General features: G+C 41.5%; 1 protein-coding gene across 10 annotated transcripts in view; it reads right to left on the bottom strand.

Annotated features, from left to right (window-relative positions):
* The window catches only part of CUNH8orf34 (chromosome unknown C8orf34 homolog), a 150,776-nt gene extending 138,851 nt beyond the window's left edge, over positions 1-11,925 (bottom strand). For 3 of the 10 annotated variants that reach the window (XM_071420711.1, XM_071420717.1, XM_071420726.1), the window contains exon 1: positions 11,212-11,921. In XM_071420711.1, coding sequence (XP_071276812.1) covers positions 11,212-11,280 — 69 coding nt within the window. In that variant the 5' untranslated portion in view covers positions 11,281-11,921. Of the gene's footprint in view, positions 1-10,647; positions 10,742-11,206 lie in introns of those variants that run through there. The other 7 variants (XM_071420671.1, XM_071420682.1, XR_011678113.1 and 4 more) reach the window with 6 other exon arrangements.
* Between the last annotated feature and the right edge of the window lie 200 nt (positions 11,926-12,125).

Here is a 12,125-nt window from a genome sequence, read left to right as displayed (position 1 = left end):
ATTTTAGATGAGGATAGGGTTTTGGAGCTGTTTTAAAGCATTCTTAATCTGATTTTCTAATGTTTTTTTATTTAGAAAAGAATGTCTGTGAGTCACTGGTGTACATTTTGTTTGTTTCCGAGACTGCAAAGTAACTCCCCAACCCTGACAGCAATTGCCCAATTAAAGTTTCCTGATGATCTGATTGCTCTTTATTTAACATTATGCTACATCTGCCTGGCTATGAGTGAAGGCCTTCCTCTTGTAAATCAGGGTCTCACCAACTGCAGCAGGGCTCCCTGTGGGAATACAGTACGCTCACATGGACTGCGCTGCAGCCTTGCGACTTGTCAGAGCTCTGAATTGCCACACTGAGCAGTGGAGAAGGAGGGAGAAATCCATTTTTGCTTGATTGTGTGGCACCAATTAATGGGATTAATAGCACTACCAGGCAATGAGGCAACACAAAGAAAGAAGAGAATGCAGAAAGACCATAATGAGCCTTGCTGGTAAAACTCCTAAACCATGTGAAGACTGTAGGAGCCAGTGGGGTTTGCAGGCTCTATGCAGACAAACAAGACAAAGAAAGGGGAAACACAAGCACAAAATAATACATAATAATGCAGCAGGACAGCATCAGCAAAAGAAGGAATGTAGCCACATAATAGACAATCATTTTAGTATCCTAACTACTATATATTTTATTTCCTCTCCTTACTAGTTAACTTTTTTTCAGTGCTTAAATGTTAAGTGGATCTTCATTCTGGCCAACTTTATTTTTCTAATATTTTTTCTATTATCACAGGGAAACATAGAATAAAATAATTTTCTTGAGTTTCTTTTTCTCCCCTCCTGTCTTTTTCTTTCAGGTATTCCTCCTTCAGGGAATAAGAAATCAAGATTAAATCTGTTACTCTAGCAATTTAGTAATCTTTTTGTGTTTATCTCTCTGCATTGTTCCTTATTGGTAAGTCTACATCCAGCTTCTGTCTCCAAATAGCTTCATTGTCGTACACTTTGTATTAGACTACAGGCATTACTATCTAATGGCATTATTCTGAACCATGACACACTTAGGAGGAGCTCTGAAACATCTTTTTCAATTTTTTAACTGGTGTTTCTATGTCATGCAAAAGTATGTCATCAGCACAACTAAGGGTGGTGGCTCATATGGCACACCAGAGAAATTTCTGCATCTGCAAACCTTGGTCTTCTCCACTTGCATTTCCCTGGATATCTCTGCTTTGTCCTCACTATATAAGGAAGGACAAGGCTCTTCAGAATCCTTAGGGAGATGAGCACTCAGGTTGCACTGGGTGTATTGAGCGTGTCATACATGCAATGGACACTGCAATTAACACCATGTGTCTGAACAGGAACACACAACACCTACCACATTTACATGGGATCTCTGTCCAGCACACATGGGATTCTCAGGCCTTTCCCAATGTTTCAAAGTGTCTGTATGCATTTCACAGAGCAGGAACATGCACACACATTTCAGTCTGAGAAATCCCAGTACACTCAGCCATGGAAATTATCCCATCTCTCTTTTCTTCTCCTTCAAATGAAGGAATATCCTTAATTACACAAAAGCCCCCAATTCCATCTTTACAAAACTATCACAGAGTCTGCATCATGAACCTTTTCTCTTCCTAACTGGCCTATGCATAATTGCTTCCACAGGTTCTCTTTAAAGGTCACCTACAGCTCAAACTACCCTTCTTTTTTAGTTCTATGAACCATTTCTCATGTCTCCAGATTCTGTAAACCATCTCTCATGTCTCCAGAAGAGACTGCTTCCACTTATTTAGGCTTATGGGATGAATTCTGTTATCAACAATCCAGAGCAGTTTTCTTGCACTAGTGGACGTAAAGGAACATGGAACTTAGAAATTCTGAATGAACCTTTCTTTGATAGAAAGGAATATTTCACAGGAATATTTCACAATCAAATCTGTTTACCTCTCCATTCATACAAATGTCAGCAGAGGCACAATGCCTGTCAAATTGGAGTGAGCTCCTTCTTAATGAAGGAGTTCATGGTACAGGAGCCATTATTAATAATGGTGCTAAGGACACCTAATTTAACTCTCTGGCAAATCCATGCCTAAGAAATACATCCAAGATCAAGTACTAGAGGTGTGAGTCAGACACTGCAAAACATACATATTCTTATATATAGTAAGTTATATTTTCCCTGTCTTTCTCACTCTTTTGGTTACACTCTTAGCAACCACCACCATTAGAACCTTTCTTTAAAAAAAGAAAGTACCGATTCCAAGTAACCATTTGACAGATTAGGATTAGATTATAAAAGTAAAATTATAATAAGATTATAAAAAATAAAACAGAAAAGAAAAAGAACATTCCGGCAATATAGCATTAATCTTTTTCATCCTACTCCCTCCCATTTCCTATCCTTTCTCACTCTCACACTCAGTGTATTCATATGGTCTGTTTCCTTCTAATTTGTTCAGCCGTCCTCCCTAATTATTCAATTCCCTCTTCTGCTCCTTCACAGAATCAACTGAGCTCCATGACATTCCCCCAACCTATGGGGAACTGCACCTTGAAAAGACAATATCCATACAAAGCTAACAAGCACACAAGCTTTGCAGATCTCTCATGCCCACCTAGTAGCTTGCTACTGGAGAAAAGCAGTTGCTCTCCTCTCTCTCCTTCACCCTCAGGCCACCTACATTTTCTCTCCCAAGTCAAAGACACATTCACCATGTGGTGAATGACTACGTGGTGACCCACTGAGCTCAGCCTACTGAACAATTTTCTCTTTGTAGACTTCATTTTCTTCTATTTCATATTCCCAAACTGGGTAACTGTAACATGACACAACCACCAGTTCTGGAACAAGGACAGCAGGAATGTGCAGCCAGAAATGAAGATGAACAGGACCTGCAACAACTGGCTATTAAATCAGCCTCACAGCCCATAGTCCTGAATACGAAACCATCAGAGTGTCTGGAGTAAAACAAACTCTGAGAGGAGGAAAGATTCAATTAAAAAGCCTCCAACACAGTTGAAAGACCCAAACTCTTGTGATTCCTTCCCCAGAAAGCAGCTCCTACAAAAGCCAACAAAAGAGCTATTGTATAGTAAGTATATTGTACCAGACACTATAGAGAAATATCATTTATGAATAGAGTGATTTCATTTATTGAATATTGCAGGGAGCTGGAAAATAAGGAAGAAGAAAGGATGTTTCACATAAATACACAATTAAAAGTTTCCACTCTCTGTATGAACAGAATTTTTTAAAGAGGTGGCTAATGTAAAATAGCCTTTTATTTATCACAGGTAATGTACATGCATTCTTCATTCTGTATCTGCATTTCTCATAATTGTAACACATTTCCTCATAGTGCATATATATATATATATATATATATATATATATATATATATATATATGCCAAAATCTGAGGTGTTTCAGTGGAAACTCCATGTTTAAGGCAAAGACAATTCTTGAATTTTATGTGAATAAGGGAAGAAAACTACCCAAATCAACAGAAGAGCAAAACCAGAGGGGCATCATAACTACAGCCAAATGATTCTGCCTGAACATTTATAGATGGAACTAAAAATAAGCATTCAGTGAAACTGAGCAAAAAAAGGAGAATTGACACAGCACAGCATACGGGACCTCACATAAAAGTTAAGGCCATCAAAAATGTGTCAGTTGCAAGCCTTTTTAAAGGATATTACCCTCTCTACTAAGAGCAGATTTGGATGTTGGCTGGTCTTGGCAAAGGCATAGGTGTGCATTTCAAGAGATCATGCTCTTTACCTGTGTCCAAGGATGAAAATCTGTAATCCTTGTTTCTCCTATCAGCTGTGTGCTGCTTTTCATCGCCTTTAGTAATGTGTGAGACAGCCCACTGCTTTAGGCAGGAGCCCAAGGGTTTCCTAACAACTGCATTTGAAAATGCTCTTGCTTTCACTGGTTTTTAACTGTATCTAGGTTATGGTTTCAGGCAGAGGAGACTCTTAACATAGAACCTATCCTTCTGTCATACTTCACAGCTCATATGACATTTCTCAGGAGAAAAAGTGTGTATCTGTGCAAGGGGGATAATACCCAATACAGGAAAGAATGCCTCATTTTTGTGTGAGTAATTAATTACAGACACTAAAGTGTTTGGGTAGTATTTGTTCCAAAAGTTGGTGAACATAAAAATGCTTCCAGACACCTCATGTAGTCCAGAGGTAAAAAAGTATCTATATCCTTCCTCACTCATACAGAAACACATATGCTTTCTCAGAAAAATAAAATATCACAAGATTTTAAAAAATATATTAAAAATCACTGTAACAAAAAATTCTAAATAATCATTAGACAATTGAAAATGAGAAATTAGTCCCCATTTCTGTGTTTGCATAAATAAGACAAATAAAAAGACACAAGTGAAAATAAAATATATTGGGAAAAAAAGGAAAGAATATTGATTAGACATTCAAAATAAGATGCAAATTGTAAAAGAACATGATATTAAAATACTCTTAAATATCATGTTTCTAGCTTCCATTTACTAAGTAACACTTTTAAAATAAGGAACACTAATAACAGGCCTATGTCTAGGTGTTTCTTTTTAGTGATGCCATGATAAAGCAGATAACTAGGAAATCCACTTGCTCCAGAACAATAAAATAGGACATCATGTGTGGCAGAAATGCTGGTTAAGGTACTCGCTGTTCCCTTCCCTCCCAGAAGCTCCCAAGCACACAGAAGGCTGAGACTGTGCTCACTCTACAGTATGGACACTATCTGGCCCACTTGGAAAAGCATAGATAAGTAACAGCAAAGAACATGTTAGAAAAAATTATAGGCTGAGTTAAAGCCATCAAAGTATTTTACTTTATATTTGCCACTTAACACTGATATGTTGTACCAAAAAGACTGGACTAATCAAAAGAAAAAACAAACAATTGAAGAACTTACTCCCATACTGTTAATGTAATCTGAAACTTTGAAGATATTTCATAATGTGATAAAACAAAAAGAAAGAAGACAAGTAGTAATGGGCTTATTTTGATTCAGACTGATTAATTATTAGACAGGTTACCAGAAAAAAATCAGTATCATATCTGTTAGCTTTATTCCTTACCATTGAGCAGCCAGCATGTATTTGCTGATACATGATGGTGAGAACAACTCAATTGAGAAATACTTCTCATTTTCCCAAGTATATTTTGATGCAAGATATTTATGCCTTCTGCTCCCCTTCTCAAGCAACAAAGTAACTGTCATTTTGAGAGTTTAAAAATATTAAAAGTTGACATAACAAAAGGATGCTATGATGGAACTTTCACCTTATCATTCCGTATTTTAGATACAATTCTTCCAATTTAACTACTACTTGGATTTTTATTTATTTCTAGGTCTGTTGCCAAAGAATTTCTTTTAAGAAAACAATTAAGAAAGCAATTAAGAGACCCCACTTTTCCATTTCAAGCAAATAATATTTTTGCCACTATGGAAAGAGGCTTATGTGATTGCTATCTATGTTCTTGGCCATTCAAGTGCATACCTGTATCTATGATCTCTTTCACTGTCTTTTTCCAAGATGCTTTTAAAGTCTTCAACTAACTTCAGACAAATTCCCAGAGGAGTAAACATCACAAAAATGCAACTCCTTTTAAATGCTGAGAGATTAACTAGTCAGGTAGCAAGATAGTGTAATTTTCCTCATTCAGAAACATTTTTTTTCTTATCTTAGATTACATGGGAAAGTAGAATTATGACTGCCTCAACCACAGGGAAATTTCTGACATTTGCATCCTGTTGGTCACCACAAAAGCTAAGTAATAAGCATAAAGTCATTGCTTATGGAACTGTTTGTTAATTGAAAAGGTTGTGTCTGTAGTTTTAATTAGGGTCTTCCATTTGTTTTCCCTTAAAGATAACTTTATCTAAGGCAACTATGAGAATATATGATGAATTCTCAAAAATGCAAAGGACATCTCTACACCATTTTTCCCTTTGACTTACATTCCCCTTAAATAGGTCTTTTACTTCAGTGCACATTAAGGTTACAATAGCACCTTACTGTAACAGGCACCAACAAAAATAAAAATTAGAACTTGATTGTGATTCCCTACCCCCTACTGTGTAAGACTGCAGTATTTCTAGATCACTGTTGGTTTCCACACACTATTTGAAAAACAGCTAATACTGGCTTCCCTGCAACAGGAACTGCCAGGCTGAAACAATGTCACTGGCTAATCAGTTAGTGCCTAAAATAATCCTTGTGATGTCTAAGTACTGAAAAACTCAGCCTTTCAAAGGCTCCATCTAGCTGCTTGAAATCAAATGCTTCACGAAATACATTTTTGTAATCCATAATCCAGACCCTTTCACACTAGCAACAGAATCTAACCCATTAAGTATAATACCAAAATACTCAAAATTTTGAGGTTTTGAGCAACCTCAAAAGAAAACAATTCTTTAAGCTCACCCCTATCATTCAAATTGCAACCCCTATCATTCAAATTGCAGATATTGCAGCTTGAAACATAATTTTATACTGTGAGAAATTGTGAACTGGTTAATTAGACATTCAAGTTGACAGTATCTACCTTTCTGTATTTAAAAACCAAGGGTGAACATTGCTTCAGTCCAAAACTCTAAAATTCATCACCAAACTTTGACTAAGTCAGTCATAAGATGCACTATAGATAGTGTTCATCACCAAGTAGGCTAAGGTTTAAGTGAAAAGTGTAGTTAAGTGTAGTTATTTTATTTAAATAATTGACACCACTGCATAATATACACCAAGAATGCTATTTCATTTAGGAAAAGAAAAACCATCATAGATTAAAAAAAAAAAAAAAAAAGAAAAAAGCTTCCCATTGTGTTTGCTTTAGTAATTATGTCTCCTAAAGAAAGAAAAAAAAAGCTAAGGGTCGTATTACAAAGCCTTTATGTTGTTTGAAATAAAAATTACAGTTCTAACCCCACATTACTTGGAGAAAAAAATCTTAGGTAACAGGAGTTTGGCATGTTTACTTTGAGAAGAGCTATTTTGGCTTTTTATAACTCAAAGAAATTACAGTTCTCGGGTTTGCATAACAACAATGTACCTGCTGGATGCTTTTTAGCTGCAGTTCTGGAAATAAAAAATTCCAAAATACTAAATTTATCTCAGAGCTCTTGAAGATTTATTGCAATCTGTTCTCAAGAGTGCTTATCCAGATTTCAAATTCACAAAAACTAAGTGTCAGGTTGCCCAAATGAGAGCACAACTGGATGCTGAAGAGATACACTTGTACAGAAGAATAGATGTATGGATACAGGCAGCAGGATTATTCATTGAGATTATTAGCACACAAAAAGAACTTGTTGGATTGGATGCTTGAAATGCAAAGTAGGTCAATACTTCACTCAGACAGAAATGAGTGGGTGCTGATTCTGAATACTCTGTCCTAGCCAATTTTAGGCACATACCTCCTGTTCACATTTTAGAAAGATGGAATAAAAAAAACAACAGTGAAGCTTCATCACAGAAATAATTCATATTTAGAATTCTTGTTACATTCCAAGTCAATGTGAAAAAAAAAAGAATCTAAAAAAAATCAGGTAGTGCCATGGTATGTGTTACCACAAAACTCCCAGAAAAGAGGCATTTCTAAAGGGCATTCCTCAAGTATTTTCAGATGCCAACCATCTCTAACAGAAAGATGTCTAAGCTTTCAAAACCAAAAGAAAAAAGAAAAGAAACCCACAACACACAAAAACTACACAAAACAGGATAAAGATGCTCATGAAGCCTGACAGAATATAAGGGGTCAACTTAAGACCTTACACTGTCAGCGCTAAAAAGGGGCATTCAGAAGCTGCATTATAGGTTCACAGCAATCTTACCTGCAAAAATCTTGGACAACTGAAATATGAGATGGTATAGAAGTAACAGCTCTGAAAAGTCATGACTTGGGGACCTACATTCAAAAGGGAAAAGGAGGCTGCAGCATCGAAGTTGTTTTGCAACCTGTCACAAATCTCAAAATTGACACAGTCTCAGATGTACACAGTAATTCCCGCCCACCTTCCTTCCCACCTCTAACCCATAATAAGAATCTACCTTGTAAAAATGTTTGGAATCAAGTGAATCTGGGCTGAGTAAACATTCATAGCTGAGTGGATAGGGTTTCCTACTATGTGTTAACAGATACTGGTAGTCAGTAGAAGACCAATGCCTGCTGAGTCAGCTTAAGCTCATTAATTCCTTCTCCAGGAGGTTACTCCTCACATTTCTTTACAGAGGAGGAAACAACTTTCTAACCAAGGCAGAGGCTAAGGTCTTCCTGCATCTGATGTGTCAGCACTTCTCTCGAACACTTCTCTTTCACACAAATTAGGAATATAATTCAAGCGTCAAACCACACAAAACTTCAGCAAAGATGTTCTTAAATAGGTACTGCTAGTTAATGAAGTACAAAAACCCCTAACCACTGTAACAGAAGGTGACAAGTACAGGACAGCATGGAGAAAAGAGACACAACCAGGATACTGGAACACAATGACCTACTAGCAAGAGCAATTACTGCTCTTAACTGTAATGCAGTGGAATTGTACTTCACCTTCAGTACAGCACCAACTGTTCCACCCCTTAGCATTCTGTGCCTTTGTAATTGTCTAAAATCAATGGTGTAAAGTCCCTCTGATCAGTGATTATTCATTACGCAAGTATGAAATACAATCTCTTTATGCATCACTATCCGTGCCCTCATCTCAGAAAGCTCACAGGTCCTCTCTCCCTGCCCTTCTTTCCTGTGACTGCCCTCAGCACCCACTTTTATTTCATGCACTCCCTAAAATGTTGACTTGAATCATATATTGAGCAATTACAGTCACAACCTGCTCAGCAGATAACACGGGAGAAAACTGAATCCAAGTCCACTCTGTTCTGAGTTGCTATTAGAAAATGAATACTCACTGAAAAAAAGAAAAAAGGATGGCTGTCATTCATGACAAGTGACAGTTAATTAGCATCCAAACCAGAAGCAGTAGAAGAAAATGCTAGCTGTTCCTGGATGAAAGACCAAGCACAGGTCTTATTTTGAAATGTGTCAGAACTTTTAGACACCTGAAAAACTGACGTGTTAGTGACTATATCTGCCTGTGAACACATGGAATTCTTGAAACACCACAAAGCACATCTAATAGTAATACTAGTGTAGAGTACAAGATTCATCTGTGCATAGTCTTTGATCAATTCCCATCAACTTCAAATACCTTTCTTTTTTTTAAGGACTACAAGATCAAGAACAGGCTGCAGATCTTCAATAAACTGTTGAGAACAAAAAGTACATCAAAAAATTAAATACGCAGGTAGATTTTAAATGGCCAGTCAGGAAGTAGAGGAGATAGGAATTATGATCTTCTTCTTCCCAGTGTAATGGATTAAAATAACTGTAAACAGCTGCAGGAATGTTATACCCCTAGATCTTAAAACCAGTCACTAGTATTCAGGTGTAAGTAGATTTCACACCACAAGTCTTCCCGGTATACATGAGTGCACCATGAACCTGTAGACAGCCTGCACAGTTATGCAAAGAGCCGTTCACAGATTCTGAATGAAATTCCTATATTACAAAGATTAGTGAAGTATGTGGTGATACGTGAAATGCTGAAACAAATACAACTTCTTAGTCTTTCTCTCCACTATTGATAACTGAAACATCCTACAAGAATCCAAACAGAGACAAGCATCTTGTACTACAGAGAAACTAGGTTAAAACACAGTGACTCAGAACAGAGATGCCAAGTGGTTCGCTTGAATTTTAATGTGTAAACCTATGGGTTAAAGAAATTTAGAAGAAAATGAGAGCTGTCAAGGGCCTAACCCTTGAACAACCCGAAAGCACTGAATCCCCATTGAAATAAACAAGAGTCAGTTACGTACTTAGACCTAGCAACACAGCTCATTGAACAGAATTTTATTCAGGAATTGAACCACACAAGTGTTTCCATTTTTATTCAATTCCTTAACTAGAAAAATTACCTGCTATTCCCTAGTACCCAGTTACTGTTCCATCAAATGTGGCTTTATTTATTGCAAAATAAAAACATCTAATACCGCTAGCACTGAACCAGCACAGTCTATTTCAACAGCCTATGCACACAAAAAATATAAAAACAGACCATTAGCAAACAATTTTCTAACAAAATTTGAACCTTTGTCATGGAGGGTGGTAAAATATACACTGAAGATGAGGCGTCCACCCCACTAGAATAAGAGAGATTTCATACATGGTAAGCTTGATTGAGAACAAGTTAAATACTGAAAAAAGGAGACTTGTGCCTTGTGATAATACTGCCAGAGTGCAGTGCATAATATATGTGCATTTTGATGTTTAAAACTGCATGAGAAACAGGATGATAAAATGGTAATAATCACGATTGCTCTAGCACCCTTTCAAATTCTAAGTATTCACAGATTATGTACTGAAATAGTAAAATATGCACATCTCTGCATCTACAAATCCCTGCAAGTGCATCGCTGTAAGAAAACGTTAAATCTCTAGCAAAAACACGGTGTGTGGATGCAGATAAAAATTTCAGAAAACACCATCGACACGGACTTTTCGCAGGACAGAGTTCCTTCCGAGCGCTCGGTGCAGAGGGTGTGTTTCCCGGTGGGAGGCACCCACCTGTCCCTCACCGCTGGCCGGTCACGGAGGGGCAGCGCCTCGGAGCTCGCCCCGGGCCGTGCGGCGCCCGGCGCCCAGCGCTGCCGCCCAGGAGCCGCCGGGGGTTGGAAGCGCCGCCTCCCCTCGCCGCGCACGGCGGGTGCGCGGTCGGTCCGCGGCTCCCCGCGGCCGGACGGCGGTGCCGGGCCGCTGTCCCGCGGCCGCCGGGGCGAGGCGGCAGCGCCCCGGGGGCGGCCCCGGGGACTCGGGCCGCGGGCGGGAGGGCGGAGGGGCACCTGTTTGACGACCCGCGCGGGATCGTGGTGGGGCGAAGAAGCGGGGCACATCCTCGGGATAGCCAGGAAGGGAGGGCTGCGGGGAGGTCCGGCGCTCGGAGGAGGGACAGGAGGGCACACGCGTGGTGCGGGGCGGCAGGACAGGGTGAGGGGTGCCGGCACTGCCGAAGCAGCGCCTCAAACTCATCCTCGCCCCTGCGTTCACCTGGGCTGCGCGGGGGGCCGCGGCCATCGTGGGGACACCCCCGCCCCCACCGCGCAGGAGCCGGCCGGCAAGAGCGCACCTTACCTCGAAGAGGGGACCGATCTTATTCTTCTCCAGGTAGGCTTGGATCCTCGTCTGCTGGTGAGACGCCATGAAGAGCTCCGGGGGCGGGGGCTTGAGCTCGTCTCCCCCGGCGGCGGCTGCAGTCCCTCCGGCTGCTGGCGGCTCACTCCTCCGCTGCACAAGGGCTGCCACAGCGGGAGAGGGCGGAGGCGCTGCTGAAGTGCCCGGGACGGAGCTAACTCAGGTAACTGGGGGCGGGGGAAGGAGCCGGGTGCCAGTCGCCCGCTTAGCCGGGCGCGGGGCTGGCTGCCCTCAGGGAGCAGCGGGCGGGCGCTGCCTGGAGCGGAGCATGGTGCAGGGAGGAGAGGAGCTACAAAGGCGGTCTCCGAGCCCGCGCCGCTCCGCGCTGCGTGTGTCTGTCAGTCCGTCTCTGTGTTTCTGTGCCAGGCAGCGCCTTGGTGACGGGAGCGGCCGCGGCTCAGCGCTGCCGCCCTCGCCACAGCGCCGCTGCCGAGGCCGATAGCCGCGGGCTCCTGTCAGCTCCGCGGCCGCCGGCGCCCGTTGACGCCCGGGCTCGGCGCACAAAAGGCGGGAGCGGGGGAAGGGGGAGGAGAGCGGGCGGGAGGCGGGGGCTGCTCTGCCTCCGCCGCTCCCCTGCCCGCCCGGCGACGGGCTTGCCCCCGGCGGTGCCGCAGCCCCCCCCTCCCCGCCGACGCTTGCGGGGCCCCCACCTGGCTCCGGTGCCCCGGGCGGGGTGAGCGCCGCGGGCCGCCCGGCGTGAGGCAACTGAGCGGCACGCGAAAACTTCAGCTGGGGAAGGTCACGGAGGAGCGAAACGAGTCGCGCTGCCAGCAGGGAAGGGGGGTGCAAGGACTGCAGCCAGCACTTTTCCTTAATTTCTGTTTAAATTATCTTTAAATCTTAAAATGCTACCT

This window comes from Agelaius tricolor, unplaced genomic scaffold (assembly GCF_023055355.1).
Source record: "Agelaius tricolor isolate 1412-34295 unplaced genomic scaffold, bAgeTri1.0.p SCAF_2, whole genome shotgun sequence".
Taxonomy (NCBI): Eukaryota; Metazoa; Chordata; class Aves; order Passeriformes; family Icteridae; genus Agelaius; species Agelaius tricolor.
Note: the sequence above shows the minus strand (reverse complement) of the source record. Positions and strands in the feature narration are given on the sequence as shown.